This window comes from Panthera uncia, chromosome C2 (genome assembly GCF_023721935.1).
Source record: "Panthera uncia isolate 11264 chromosome C2, Puncia_PCG_1.0, whole genome shotgun sequence".
Lineage (NCBI taxonomy): Eukaryota > Metazoa > Chordata > Mammalia > Carnivora > Felidae > Panthera > Panthera uncia.
Genome location: NC_064810.1, coordinates 48,349,237 through 48,365,013, shown reverse-complemented (window position 1 = coordinate 48,365,013; position 15,777 = coordinate 48,349,237). Strand labels below are relative to the sequence as shown.

The 15,777-nt window shown below is 37.3% G+C and overlaps 1 protein-coding gene across 1 annotated transcript in view; it reads left to right on the top strand.

The window, feature by feature from the left end:
* Positions 1–15,275, top strand: part of ZBTB11 (zinc finger and BTB domain containing 11) — a 31,472-nt gene extending 16,197 nt beyond the window's left edge. The window contains exons 4-11 of the mRNA XM_049628105.1: positions 3,932–4,773; positions 5,012–5,191; positions 8,077–8,322; positions 9,646–9,790; positions 10,586–10,703; positions 13,212–13,370; positions 13,484–13,659; positions 14,038–15,275. Coding sequence (XP_049484062.1) covers positions 3,932–4,773; positions 5,012–5,191; positions 8,077–8,322; positions 9,646–9,790; positions 10,586–10,703; positions 13,212–13,370; positions 13,484–13,659; positions 14,038–14,555 — 2,384 coding nt within the window. The 3' untranslated portion in view covers positions 14,556–15,275. The remainder of the gene's footprint in view (positions 1–3,931; positions 4,774–5,011; positions 5,192–8,076; positions 8,323–9,645; positions 9,791–10,585; positions 10,704–13,211; positions 13,371–13,483; positions 13,660–14,037) is intronic.
* The last annotated feature ends 502 nt before the right edge of the window (positions 15,276–15,777 follow it).

The following is a 15,777-nucleotide window of genomic DNA, read 5'->3' as shown; positions in this document are numbered from 1 at the left end:
TATTTTTTAGGTATGTAAACAATATTTTCATAACTATTTGCCTAGGATATTTTCCATCTTTTGTTTTTCAACCTTTTTGTATCTTGAGGTTTTAGATTTCTCTTTAAACATCATCATATTTATGGATTTTGTTCTTAATCCAGTATGGGAATCTTTGACTTTTAACTGTCCTGCATAGAAATTGTTGGACTTCCTGAACCCAGCAATTGAGATTACTTTTCTCAGTTGAGAAAAAGTCTCAGCTAGTATCTCTTCAAAAATTGTTTCTGCCTCAATTTCTCTTTTCTATATTTCTGAAACTCCAGTTAGGTAGACATTCTCACTTTATATTCTGTGTCTCTTAATTTCTTTTATATTTTGGTTATCTCTGTGTAGGATATTCTGGAAAATTTTAGTTCACCTACTCTTTAGCTTTGTTAATTTGTTAATTTGTTTAATTTGCTGTTAAATTCATTTACTGAGGTTTTTTTTTTTTTTATTCCAGTCTCTTTTCTATTTTTATTATTTTATTTTATTTTTTATTTATTTTTTTAAGTAAGCTCTGTGCCCAGTATGGGGTTTGAACTCACATACTTGAGATCAAGAGTTGCATGTTCTGCTGACTGAGCCATCCAGGGGCCCCTCTTTTCCATTTTTTAGAGGCTCTATGTAGTTCTTTTCATGTGTCTCTTTTTAGGGGGCTACTTTTTATGACCTTTTGCTCTTTACTGGTGTTATGCCACCGTTGACTTTTTTATATGTGATCATAGCAATAAAAATCTTTGCTGGATTGAGTCATGCTGTTTGTTTCCACTAGCTCTTATTCATGGTGCCTTGTTTGTAATCAAAAATCTGTGCACACTGAATTTATATTCTTCAGAACTTTGTAGGAAACTTTGAGTTTTGGGTTGACAGTGTTTTCCACAGAGAAAACATTTGGTTCTTAAGATTCTGAGGGCATTACCAGTCTGGGACTACTTTAAATTCTGAGCGTGAGGACTTTTTGACTACCAAAGTGCTATATATTCAACAAAAAATCCTACTAGATTAAGCCTGGTTTGAGGTCATGACTAATCAGGAAGGATTTCTTACCTGTTTCACTCAATGCTGGGGCACCAAGTATATTTAAAATAATACTTAAAAAATTTTTTATGTCCTATTTTTTTTTTTTAAGTAATTGGGTCAAATTAGGGTATGTTAGTGTGCCATACTGTTGGATGTGGAAGTCCCTGTCATAATTCTTCTGTCTGTTGGTTCATAACTCTCCCATGAGCTTCCCTGGTGTAATGTGAAATTGGTCCCTGTACTCAAAAGGCAGGGAGAGACCAAAGAAATGGGCAAACCATTCCAGGTTGGTAGGTGGCAGTTTTAACAAGCAAAGGGCGCTTATGTATGAGGCTTGTCTTAGGTGGCAGCAAGATGAATGTATCTCTGCACCTGCCCACCAAATCTTAAAAGTTTGTAAGAGTCCTTAACTGGGTCCAGTCACATAAACTGTGTAGATATTTTCAGTATCACGTCACTATCTCAAGGTTATGTCCTTAGAGCAGCCTCTGGGAGCAGGAAAGGCAAGTGGAACTCACATTCCAAGGACAGGGAAGAAGGTGGGGAGCCTTTGAGTGCCCAGGGTCTATCCAGTTCACGTATCAGCTGGCAAACCTGTCTTTTTGATCACATTCCCTAACACCATCTATTACCAACCATTGTTGTCCTTTTTTTTTTTTCTTTTTTTAGTTTTTAATTTTGGTAAACACAATATAAAATTTACCCTCCTAATTTTTTTTAATGTTTATTTTTGAGAGGGAGAGAGCGAACGTGAGCAAGGAAGGAGCAGAGAGACAGGATCTGAAGCAGACTCTGTGCTGACAGCAGAGAGCCCGATGCGGGGCTCGAGCTCACGAACCGAACCGTGAGATCATGACCTGAGCTGAAGTTGAACACTTAACAAACTGAGCCACCCAGGCGCCCCTGCCCCCCAGCCTTAATGATTTTTAAGTATACAGTTCACTATTGTTAATCATGTTCACATTGTTGTATAATGGATCTCTGGAGTTTTTTATTATCTTGCAAAATTGTTGTCATTTTGATCGTTTTGCAGAGTGTGTATATTGTATGTAAAAAGGCTAGGGGTAAAAACAAGATACTGAAATTATCTGCCTATTGTCTCTTGACAAAATTATGAATGATTTTTTTTTTTCCTTTGTGTTTTTGTACTTTATGGTAAACATGACTTGTGTCCTTGAAAAAAACTGTTTTATATATTTAAACTGTTACTTGGAACAGTGTTAATTCTTTCATGGGAAATTTTTCTCATGACTTCAGACTTAAAAAGGTATACATAAGGGGCACCTTAAAAAGGTATACATAAGTTGCACGGTTGAGCGTGCATCTTCGCCTCAGGTCATGATCTCACGTCCGTGGGTTCAAGCCCTGCATCGGGCTCTGTGCTGACAGCTCAGAGCCTGGAGCCTGCTTCAGATTCTGTATCTCCCTCTCTCCCTGCCCATCCCCTGCTCACGCTCGCTCTCTGTCTCAAAAATAAATAAACATTAAAAAAATTTAAAAAGGTGTAGGTAAAAGACCAAAATACATTATTTTGCTTGTGGGTTTTCTTCCCCCCGCGCCACCTTTTTTTAAAGAAATACTTACCTCAAGCTTATTTAACTTGGTCTTATGATTTGTAGCAGGATTAACATGGCTTCAGCCTATTTAATTACCAACTTTCCTAGGATGGCTGAATTAGCCATGATCAACTGGAATGCTAACATATCTCACAGTTTAAGGCTTCTCTTCCTTGCTCATCATCTACTTCTATAAAAGGACTACATTTTATGTACCTTGAGTCAAAACTGAGTAATACAGCAAATGTGAGTTTTTAAAAGGTTGCTTTGGCTCTTTATATTTTTGTAAAAGATCTTTAAGCTAAATTATGATATGAGAAAACAACGCATGGAATAAGTATAAGTTATATGCCACCTACTGCAAGAAGGAGGAATAAGATTATTTGCTTAATTGTATAAAGAAGCTCTGGAAAGCTATACAGATTCTTATTCATACTGGTTATGGAGATGGAGTTGGACTTATCACTGTTTTATCTTATTTTTGAATTATGAATATTAGCTTTTGTAAAATAGTGAAATATTGAGAACTTAGAAATAAACTGATCTCATTTTCTCACATAAAATAAAAATGTAATACCTCATGTGTATGGTAATTATTTCCTTCCTTAGGCCAGTAATCTGCAAACTGTAGCCCACAGAGCAATCCTCATTTCCCTCTCTTTTTGTAAAGTATATTGGAACACAGCCATGTATATTTGCGTATGTGTTATCTGTGGCTGTACTTTTCAGCTACAGTGGCAGAGTTGAGTAGTTGAAACAGACACCTTATGGCCTGCAATAATTATTAACTGATTCTTTACAGAAAAACTTTGCTGACCCCCTGTGTTAGATCTTATTTTTAAATTTTCAGTAGTAGAACCCTTTGTTCACAATCATTTTTATATGGACTTCTGTTATTAAAATATATGGTTATACTTACAGAAGTGAGGTTAGGGGACAGGTTGGTTGAACCCTGCCTACTCACCTGCCTCCCTCTCTTTTTTTACCCTCCATTCTCCAGCAGCTGTTTCTTGAGGGGAATTTGAGGAACCCCCGGGGTTCTAAGGAGTACAGTTTGAAAATGACTGCCTTACAGCAACTCTTTGAGGTAGTAAGTCTGATACTATTTTCTATTTTAGGTATTGAGAGACTCGGCTCATTGAAGTGAGTTAGTCAAGGTTTATTAAGCAACCAGAACACAAAACAAATCCACAGTGTTTAATTGCAGAATAAATGGTCATATTTGCCTTTATATTCTATTTTATATATCATAATCATGTATTAATTGTCATTCTAAGGTGTTTTAGTAGACCTTTAACTTTTTGTACCCCCATTTTTTTTGTTCCATGCAGGTTTTTGTAAGGCAAGCTTCCTTCCTTTATTGGAATTTGCCTACACTTCTGTGCTAAGTTTTAACTTCTGTAGCATGGCTGATGTAGCCATCCTGGCTCGTCATCTTTTCATGTCGGAAGTTTTAGAAATCTGTGAGAGTGTGCATAAACTAATGGAAGAGAAGCAGCTAACAGTATATAAGAAGGGTGAAGTACAAACAGTTGCATCCACCCAGGACTTACCAGAACAAAATGGAGGCACTGTGCCTCCTGTGGCTAGCAACGAGGGGACCACAACAACATTATCTACTGAACTTGGGGATTGTGAAATTGTACTATTGGTGAATGGAGAATTGCCAGAAACTGAGCAGAATGGAGAGCTAGGACAGCACCCTGAACCCCAGGTTTCTTCAGAAGCTGAAGCCACTCTGTCACCTGCAGGCTGTATAACTGGTTCCCATCCTGAAATGGAGTCTGTTGATTTAGTAACAAAAAATGATGAGACAGAAGTAGAAACTTTAAACAGAGAAGATAGCGCACCTTCTGATATTAATCCCAAACTTTCAAAGGAGAATGTGATCAGTAACTCTCCAGAAAACAGTGATATGGGAAATGACCCATCAAGTGAAGATATCTGTGCTGAAGACATTCCAGAGCAAATGCAGAACCTTAGCCAGTCTTTAAAAGATCAGGAAAATCTAGTTGCACTGACAGCAAAGCCAGACCTTAGCACTGATGATGAAACTTACAGAAGCAGACTTCGGCAGCGTTCTGTTAATGAAGGGGGATATATCCGACTACACAAAGGAATGGAGAAAAAGCTACAGAAACGGAAAGCCATTCCCAAGTCAGCAGTTCAACAGGTATGACGAAGAGTTGACCTTTGTAGTTTTACCTTTAAGTAAAAAGCATTCTATTCATCAACTTATTCCTGTGGTGAAATTATTTTGGGAGGAAGGGCAGTAGGTGCAGGAAAGCAACTTAATGTTTTAAATTCCGGAATTAATAACGTAATGCCAGTTTGAAATATTATATGACTCGTGACTTTAAAAATCAAAATGGCTGTATTTACTTAGATTGTGTTTTCTATCCCTTACTTAGGTAGCCCAGAAATTAGTTCAAAGAGGGAAAAAAATGAAACAGCCAAAAAGGGATACGAAAGAGACTACTGAAGAAGCAGCATCCCATAAATGTGGGGAATGTGGAATGGTTTTTCAGAGACGATATGCCCTTATAATGCATACACTGAAACATGAAAGAGCTAGAGATTACAAATGTCCGGTAAGTAATTGGAAAGCTAATTAAACATGATTTATCTAACTTCATGATAAATAGAACCCAGTTTTGCTGCTTCATTGTTATTCTACTACTTGTAGTCTCTGTGTTTCTCTGTCTCCCTTATATTGCTATAAGAGTCATCTTTGATTTGTACATGTCATTTCCTTGACAAAAAAAAAACAAAAACAGTGACTTGTCTTTGCTTCTTCCTGATACCCTAGTAAGACAAGAGTAAAATTATTACTGAAAAAATAAAAGCTCAGGGGTGCCTGGCATATGACTCTTAGAGCATATGACTCTTAATCTCAGGGTTATTATTATAAGTTTGAGGCCCCCCTTGTGAGTAGAGATTACTTGAAGATAAGTAAATAAACTTGAAAAAAACAATAAATAAATTTAAACAAAAATTTAAGTTCATAAAAGAGTAAAGAGGAAATCAACTATATCCTGGACCCTGATAAATGGAGGTAGTAGCTGATTTAACAGATTTAATAAAAGGGCTCATTCCAGGCTTTCAGTGGGGAAAGCTAAGAATCCATCTGAATTGTATTGCAGAACTACCAAATGCCTCAGGAGTTGGTGTTATAGCTACTTTGAAAGCAGAAGTGAATCTGGTTGTTAGAAAATTTTGTAAGAAGCAGTTAAGTCACAACCACTCGCCCAGCCAAAGATCCATCTTCTACTCTCTGGAAGAGCTAAAACCATGACTGTTTTGGGGAACACTGCATACAGTGTACGTGAATGTATTATACCCAAAACAAGGAAAAGGAAAACCTTATTTACTGAATATTGAAACCCTTCAAGTCCTCTGTCCCTTCTCAAGTCCCAGAATGTTAGCAGTCAGACCCTTAACCCAAAAGCAAAAAAGTTTCTCAGAGATGAGAAATCCAAAGCGCAATAACAAAGGACCTGAAGATAGTGCTGACTAAAGCCAGTGGTTGACAACTCCCCGCCACCCCCCACATACTTACACAGAAATTCCAATCAATTTTTTAACATTCTGAAAGATGAGTAGATATCAGGGATCATCAGATTCAGGAATAAATATTTCAAGGAAAAAAGCAACTTTGAAGAATCCACAAATACAAAAATCTCAGAAAAATTGGGAAATAGACTAAATCTCTCAGAAATAATGCAGAAGACCAGTTAGAAAATGAAAGCGAAGGAATTTAGAGAATTGGTGTAGGATGTCTAATATCCAGATAACACCAAAAAGAGAACACAGAGATCAGGAAATCATTGGTGCAATAAAGAAAAATATCAGAATTTAGAAGTTTCCTTATGGGGGCACCTGGGTGGCTCAGTTCAGTGTTCAACTCTTGGTTTCGGCTCAGTTCATGATCCCAGGATTGTGGGATTAGGTGCTCCACGCTACAAATGGAGCTTGCTTGGGATTCTTTATCTCTCTCCCTCTCCCCTGCTTGCGCTCTCTCCCCCTCTGCCCCCTCTCCTGCTTCCTCTCTCTTTCTCTAAAATTAAAAAAAAAAAAAAAAAAGTGAAACGGGGCATGTTGCAGGCCCTGAACCATGGATGGAAGTAAATCTATATCAAGATAAATTATGAAATCTTCTAATTAAGGGACAAAGAAAAACTCATAAATAACAATAGAGAAAACAGATGGTCAGACTCATAGAAAAGGTAAAGATCAGAATGGCTTCAGGCTTTTCAACAGCAACAGTGGAAGCTAAAAGACAAAGAAAAGCATAATGTCTTTAAAATTCTAAAGGGCACTGATTTCTAACTTAAAATCTGTAACCAAACTATGAGTTATTTGTGATGGTAGATAAGAACAGTTTCAGACATGCAAGGTCTCAAAAGTTTTACTTCCCAGACTCCCTTTCTCAGGAAGCTATTTGCAGAGGTGTTCCACTAAAGTGAGAAAGACCTGGGAAACCGGGAAACATGGGGTCCAATTCTACAGAGTCCAAGCATAGGAAACAACCAGTCCAGGTTGGAGCAGGACAAAATGCTTTGAAGGAGATCTCTTTCATAGGTGATGTCTTTAAATCTCCCCTCAGTAGACAATTGAGGGAAAGGTTTGGTGATGAATAATCAGTAAATACAAACAGAAATAAGCAAAACAAAACAAAAAGAAGGGAAAGAGAATCATAGTGTACTCTGTGGCCCAGCTGTAATAGTAATTACATCATTGAAAAAATGTGAATGTAGAAATTAATCAAAACTACAACATAGCTGTATTGAGAAAATAAGGTAATAGGTCTGCATATGTGTAGGGAGTGGAGGGGTGAAGGGAGAGAGTCATCATCCATTATTCATGTTACTTAGAGTTACCAAGGTAAGCAAGCATCATGAGAGAGTTAAAAAACAATGGCAGAAATAGAGCAAGAGACGAGTTTTATTTATTTAAAAAAATTAAATATTATAGGTTGTGAGCATATATAACTTTGATTTTTTTAAAAGAATGAACAAAATATTTCATGAATCCCTAACAACTACAGATTAAAATCCAAGGACCATCAGAGTTTTTTCTACTTTTCCAACCCCTAGTTTTGCTCCACCTAACAATTTGTAGTACTCCTATTGATAGCATTCTTGTTGACATCCTACCGTTCCTTCTAGATAGACCTAGTCTCCTCATTGATGCCTTTGTCTATTGCTTCAATTACTCCCTCTTCCTAAATACTTCACTCTTTCACATGTAAATCCTGTTTCTGTGGTTAGATTATAAACCTCTCCAGAGTAGAGTCTGGGTCTTTAACCCCTTTCATCCTTATGTCTGATACCTAGCATATCATCTTTTATAGAGTGTGTGGTTTTTTTGATTTATATAATCGTAACAAACAGGAACTTGAAATAGGAGTCAGGTGTCACTTAACATTTGTTATGGAACTACATTTAGACAGAATTTTATTTACTTTTCCTTTTAGTTGTGTAAAAAACAGTTTCAGTACAGTGCCTCCTTGCGAGCACATCTTATTCGACATACCAGAAAAGATGCACCCACTTCATCTTCTTCCAATTCCACGTCTAATGAGGCATCAGGAACATCGTCTGAGAAGGGGAGAACCAAACGAGAATTTATATGTTCCATATGTGGAAGGACATTACCTAAATTATATTCTCTTCGAATACACATGTTAAAGCATACAGGTGTAAAGCCACATGCATGCCAGGTAAAGCCATGACATTTACTTTGTTATGTAAAGAAAATTTGAACTTAACTAGTGATGAGACTGGTTGATTCTGGAGTCACCCTGACTCTCTGGAGTCACAGAGAATTCTGTGACTTTTTCAGTTTGTTGCCTGGTTTAAGGGAAATTCCCAGTTGTGTTCTTTGATTTGCTATTTAATTTGTTGTAATTTGAAATGAATCAGTTTAGGATGTTCATGAAACTTACTATGATTCAGAAGATGTTAGGTGAGAATAACTAGTTCGCTATCCCATTCATCCCTTTAAGCTTCAGCGGGACCTACCTGGACTGGAAAGGAACCCATGGCTTAAACAAATCTTCTTAGCAAAAATCCTCCCTAAGCTGTGTGTTCTTCTCTAGAGCTGAGGACTGAGACTATCTGAATGCCAAAATACAGCTTCTAGCTAAGAATCCTGTGATTAGCCAGCTTTGGGCTGTTTGGAACAGTGAAAATTTTCCAGTAGCCCCGGTAGCCTTGCATATAAGTGGAACTCGTTTTTATTAGTGAACAGTTTTGGAAACAATGAGTTTTTTCCCCCAGTGAAATTTTTAATCTTTCTCTCCCCCCACCCCCTTTTTTTTTTTTAGCTTTTTGTTATATGAGAATAGAATAGACTCTCATGGACCCTTTATCCAGCTTCAGTGGCTATGAACACATGATCAGCTGTGTTTTATGTATACTTCCCTCACTGCCCTACTTCCCTTTCCCCTCATTTCTTTTGAAGCCAAGTCCTAAGCATCATTTTACTCATAAATTTTAAAACTGAGTATTAATTGGGCCTCTGGTCTTGTAGTGTAGCACTACTCAAAATGTGTGGTCCATGGAAGATATGTACAGAAATGGAGAGTGGACTTTTAGAAACTCTCATGGCAGTTACATTGTTGTGACATTTTTAGCATATTTAACAAAAAATGGATTGACAAAAGGAAGACTGATTCATCACAGAGTTTGAGAAGCACTGTTCTAGTTTGTGTAGCAATAAATTAGTATATTTTCTTGATTAAGCTGTCATGTCTCTTAATATAAGGTATACTGTTTATTAGTCTCACAAGGACAGCATGAGGGTCTTTTGTATGGCTTTGACCGCCAGTGGATGTAAGAAAAGTAGCGATATTTGTTAAGTTCTGAGTCAGAAGATGGTCAGCCAGCTAAATATCCTTGACATTTGTTTCAGCTTTCAGTTTGTCATTTTGTTTATAATTCTTTTCTTTAAAATGGCATATAGTTTCTCTAGCCTCATTCTTCAGAAACAGCCCCGGTTTCTCTTTTCTGTTTTACTGGTATAAATACCTGTGCCATCTTAGGTCTGTGGAAAGACTTTCATCTATAAACATGGTCTAAAATTGCACCAGAGTCTCCATCAATCACAAAAGCAGTTCCAGTGTGAACTATGTGTTAAGTCATTTGTTACCAAACGGAGTCTTCAAGAACATATGAGTATTCACACAGGTAATGAGAAATTTGTATTAACTTAGCTACCCATTATATACCATAATTCAGTTAATTATTGTGCTATATATGTTTTAGAAATTATATTGATATACTAACGGCTGTGTGTGTGCAGTTTTTTTCATTAAGGCTGGGGTGCCTGGGTGGCTCAGTCAGTTAAGTGTCTGAGTTCAGCCCAGGTCATGATCTCACATGTTCATGAGCTCGAGCCCCGTGTCAGGCTCTGTGCTGACAGCTCAGAGCCTGGAGCCTGCTTCAGATTCTCTCTCTCTCTCTCTCTCTCTCTCTCTCTCTCTCTCTCTTTCTGCCCCTCTTCCACTTGCGTTCTGTCTCATTCTCAAAAATAAACATTTAAAAAAATTCAAATTAAGGCTAAAAAGTGTTTTTTAAATCTAGTTTAGAGCTATCTTATTGGTATAAAAATAGTCATTGTTTCCCTCAGTGTAGCAAAATGTGTACTCACTAGTGAATCATGCATAATTTACATAATGTCGCCATGGCTAGTGAAGGGTAGATATCTGCTCTAGAACTTGCGTTCAACTCTGTATTATTATAATCCAGATGATTATGCAAGCGTGTCATGTTCTTTGGGTAGTGGTAGTAGCCTTGCTAGTACTGTAGTTGAGAAGAAACAGAAGATTTTGACTTGGCTTGTTGTTGTTCTGAGAAGATGGCTGCCAAATGTTATAGCTTCTGTGTCCCTTTGGTAAAGTAACTTTTGAAGTGTAACATAAAGTATTCTGTTGGAAGAGCACCTGATTGCTGGATTTGTGACATGTTTTTTATTTTTTATAGGAGAGTCCAAGTACCTTTGCTCAGTTTGTGGAAAGTCTTTTCACAGGGGCTCTGGCCTCAGCAAGCACCTAAAGAAACACCAGCCAAAGCCTGAAGTTCGAGGCTATCATTGTACTCAGTAAGTATTTAATACACAAACTATTCAGTTTCCTTGTGTTTCTTCATAGGTTTATTTGAAAATTGTTTTCAAAAGAAAATATTTGAGGTAGCTATAGTTGATAATACTATTATATAATTGAAATTTGATAAAGGAGTAGAACTTAAACATACACACACACATATATATACATATATCTGACGTGATGGATACATTAACTAAATGGGAGGAATCCTTTCACAATGGATATATGTATCAAACCATTATGATGTGCATTTCAGATATCTTACAATTTTATAACTTGATAAACCTGAAAAAAACTGTTTGAAGATAATATTCAGTTGTTACTTATTTTTTATTTTAATGTCTTTAATGCCTAGATATTGCTATTTATGGTTTTTAAGTTTTATTTAGATATCTTATACCATGTAAATCACTCACTTGAAATACTTTAAAGACATTCTTCAAACGTACTACTTGGAGGCAGAGATTGTAGGAAGTGAGAGCCCCCAGTGCGAGCCAGAGATTTTTTTTCTAGGTTGTTCATCTAAAGTGCTAAGCCATCTGCTAGTTTTTCCTCTCTTTAGACTCTTTTTCTTCTCTTCCTCTTTTTATTTTCCAAAGCATCTTGAAATCTCTTTTATAATTGAGGTAAAACTCACAAAAAATTCATCATTTTCAAGTGTACAGTTCACTAACTTTTAGTACATCCGGTACATTGTGGAAACATCACCACTGTCTGATTCCAGAATGCAGGCCCTTTTGGGGGGATACTTGAGGGAGTCACCGGTTAGGTCAAAAGAGACCAGCACAGTTCTTTAAGAAGAAGTCCCTCTGGCACCAGGAGCCCATCATGGGAATGCAGTCTTCATGGCTGCTGCTCAGCTGAGAAGCAGGGAAAGGGGATCAGGGGAGTTCAGATGCTACAAAGCTCTCTCACAAGATTTAATGATTTTTTTTTAAATTTTTTTTAACGTTTATTTATTTTTGAGACAGCATGAATGGGGGAGGGTCAGAGAGAGAGGGAGATACAGAATCTGAAGCAGACTCCAGGCTCCGAGCTGTCGGCACAGAGCCCGACACGGGACTGAAACCCACAAACTGGGAGATCATGACCTGAGCTGAAGTCGGATGCTTAACTGACTGAGCCACCCAGGAGCCCCTGATTTTCTTTTTAATTAAACATTTGCCTGGCCACTGTACACTTTTAATCCCTTTCTGGGGTTCTAATAAAATTGATCCTCATAGTTTTGGCTAGTTTTGGCCACTTCTTTTGTGAGCTTGTGGGGTTTCCTACTCTGCCATATTTTCTTTTCTCACTTTTATTAGTCTTATTATAAAAAAAATTATTTTAGGAGTGCCTGGGTGGCTCACTTGGTTAAAGGTCCGACTTCAGCTCAGGTCATGAACTTGCGGTTTGTGGGTTTGCATTGGGCCCTGTGCTGACAGCTCAGAGCCTGGAGCCTGTTTCAGATTGTGTCTCCCCTCTCTCTCTGTTCCTCCCCTGCTCGTGCTCTGTCTCTCAAAAATAAAGGTTTAAAAAAATTTTTTTAATAAAATTGTTTTATTATTAATAGATTTTTAGTTGCAAGTGAAAGAAAACACTACCTAAACTGGCCTGAATGAAAGGTGGTAAAATCTAGGGAGTTTGAATAGTTTAATGTAAACTAGATTCACATCTGTTAGCACTTGGTCTCTGAGGCTCTGTGGACATGGCAGTAACAATGGTTTCAGCCTCACATCCTCTCGACTCCCAAATTGTCAAGCTGCTTTTCTGGTAGTTCCTATACAGGTTCTGAGATCGACGCCCATTGGATCTAGTTAAGTCATTCGATTATCCCTGGATCAGTAATTATAGCCAAGGGAATGCTGTGCTCTGATTGACTCAGGCCTAAGACAATTGCTCCATCTTTATGGTCGATGGTGAGGCCTACTCCAAACACATGGATGGAAAATGGGCGAGGATAAAAAGGGAGATCAGATGGGGTTTAGGGAGAGAAAGAAAATAAATGTCTTATACAATAGCCTTTGAGAGCTCTGCATGGTTCTTTCTAAAATGTTTCTAGTACTAGAAACAAAACAAACCAGCAAAGGGAAAAAAAGGGTGTGGAGCAAGCCGAGAAACAGACTCTTAACTATAGAAAACAAACCAAGGGTTACTAGAGGGGCTGTGGGTGGGAAGATGGGTTAAATAAGTGATGGGGATTAAGGAGTGCACTTGTTTCGATGAGCACTGGATGTACAGAAGTTTTGAATCACTATATTGTACCCCTAGTATCACATTGTAGGTTAATTCACTGGAATTTAAATAAAAACATTAAAAAGTAAAATGTCTCTAGTAGTTAAGAGCTAAAAGAACTTAAAACCTTGAAGCCTTTACTGCAAGATTGGAATAGTAGCGCATTCTTGTGTTTTCAATTGGGATCATTTTCTAGAGTTATAAAACCCAAAAATATACTGAGTCTTGGAAATTTGTTTTAAAAAAATAATACAGTGATCTGATCGAGTGCTTGAATTTTATTATTGCAGATGTGAAAAAAGTTTCTTTGAAGCTAGAGATCTTCGTCAGCACATGAACAAACATCTTGGTGTGAAGCCATTCCAGTGCCAATTTTGTGATAAGTGCTATAGTTGGAAGAAAGATTGGTATTCCCATGTGAAGTCTCATTCTGTCACTGAGCCTTATAGGTAGGTAGATTGGAGCAGGATCTGAACTTAATTGAGATGTATGTACTTGGATTAATTTTTTTGTATGCTGGTGCTTTGGAAAAAATAATTTAGGTCCCCCCCCCCCATTATAGGTGTAATATATGTGGCAAAGAATTTTATGAAAAAGCATTGTTCAGAAGGCATGTAAAGAAAGCTACCCATGGAAAAAAAGGAAGAGCGAAGCAGAACCTGGAACGGGTATGTGAACAATGTGGAAGAAAATTCACTCAGCTAAGAGAGTATAGGAGACACATGAACAACCATGAAGGTAACTATACTTCATACTGTGTATATATGTAAATAGAATAAAAAGCCAGTCTAATAGTGATTCCCCCTTTACCAGCCTTCTTGCCTGTTACCTCACCTTCCTTGACAAGAGATGAATTCTAGATTATGTAAGATTTATTCACGTGATTGAGGTGATCCTGAACCTGGATACCTGATTGTTGTGTATGTAGATGGATTCCTTTTTTAGTGAGCTTAATATTGTAGGTCAGCATTTTTATGCTGAACTGGGCTATTTGAAGCTTGTATTTCCTTATCCTAAGATTACAGGATTGCTGGGAAGGTTAAGTGAGACTGTTCATGGAATCAGAATTGCCTGTCAGTAACTTGTATCTCTGGGAACACCTCTCTCTCTTAATAGGAGTTAAGCCATTTGAATGCTTAACATGTGGAGTAGCTTGGGCTGATGCCCGATCTCTAAAACGCCACGTCAGAACGCATACTGGTGAACGGCCCTACGTCTGCCCTGTATGTAGCGAAGCCTACATAGATGCTCGAACCCTCCGTAAACATATGACTAAATTCCACAGAGATTATGTGCCTTGCAAAATTATGCTGGAAAAAGATACCCTTCAGTTTCATAACCAAGGAACTCAAGTGGAGCATGCTGTTAGTATCTTAACAGCAGACATGCAGGAACAAGAAAGCAGTGGTCCTCAAGAACTTGAGACTGTGGTCGTGACAGGAGAGACCATGGAAGCACTCGAAGCCGTGGCAGCTACGGAAGAGTGTCCATCAGTATCTACGCTTTCTGACCAAAGTATTATGCAAGTGGTTAATTACGTGTTGGCACAACAGCAAGGACAGAAGCTGTCTGAAGTTGCAGAAGCGATTCAAACTGTCGAAGTAGAGGTGGCACATATTTCAGAAACAGAGTGAATACAGTCTTGGAGAAAAAAAGAAGGGTCATAGCATTGTATACTGAACTCACAGAACATTTGTTTACAGTACTGTGCGACTGTCTGCCTAGAGCCTGTATGTCAAGGCTCTGGGCTCTTGGGTGAGGTTTTAACACTTCTAAACGATTTGTCTGGCTGATAGGTTCTGTTGAAAAGTCCATTTACTGTAAAGAAGTTGAAAACAAATGTACTTGATGGCATTGGTTTATCATGGTGTACTTTTTATGAATTGATGTTTATAAAGGACTGTACTGAATTAAAAACTGTATAGTTTCACTTGCATTTTGACATGATCATCTACTTTGAGTTTAAAAGGCTGTACTAGTCAGATTTTCTTCTTTTATTCTCAAAATAGGTTCTGTGGTTTCATTTGCCCTGTTTATAGGTCTAAAAAAAATTCTAATATAAAGCATTTTAGTAGGATGCATAGGTACATTACATTTTTAAAATGCTTCAGGTCTGTGATTCTTGACTTACTATTTATTTTAACCCCTTATAAGTCAGGGATTTATTCTGTTTTAAAGCACTTAATGAGTTACATGTTGTAATCAAGTTTGCACAGTATACTTATCTATATGGGGAGCCCTTAAATACATAGCTGATTTTTAAAATGCATGAAATGCCTATTAAAGCCTTACTATATACTATCTCTTCAAGGCAAGTAAATTGACCACAAGCAAAGAACACTGTTATTAAACAACTGTTGATGGGAAATTTCTTCTTGATAACATGGGACAATAAATGAAAAAAAAAAAAAATCTCATTCTTTTGCTGAAAGAATGAACAAGTTAAAACTAGATTTGGTATGTTTGCAGCTTTTGTATCATGTTTAATTGTTCAATTTTGTTGAAAAACTGCAATTTAGAAATAGGATAGCAATATAGACATCTAAAGCTGTCCTGAGGATACCATATAATTGTTGAGTAACTTCAGAATAGTGAAGTCTTCAATTCAGCCCTCATTATAGTATACTACTCAAAGAAATTGATTATGGTCCACCAAATTGTTGGAAGTAAATTATTTTTAAAAGTTCCCTGTAAATTATATTAATTTGTGTGTTTGATTTTTAAATTCCCACTTCTAGAAGCTATCCAGTTTTCTGATTTTCAAAATAACCATAGGGAGATGCCACATTTCTCTCCTGTGGGAAGCTACCACTCAAACTATAATTGTTAAAATTAAACTTTTTAAGTATTAGCAGC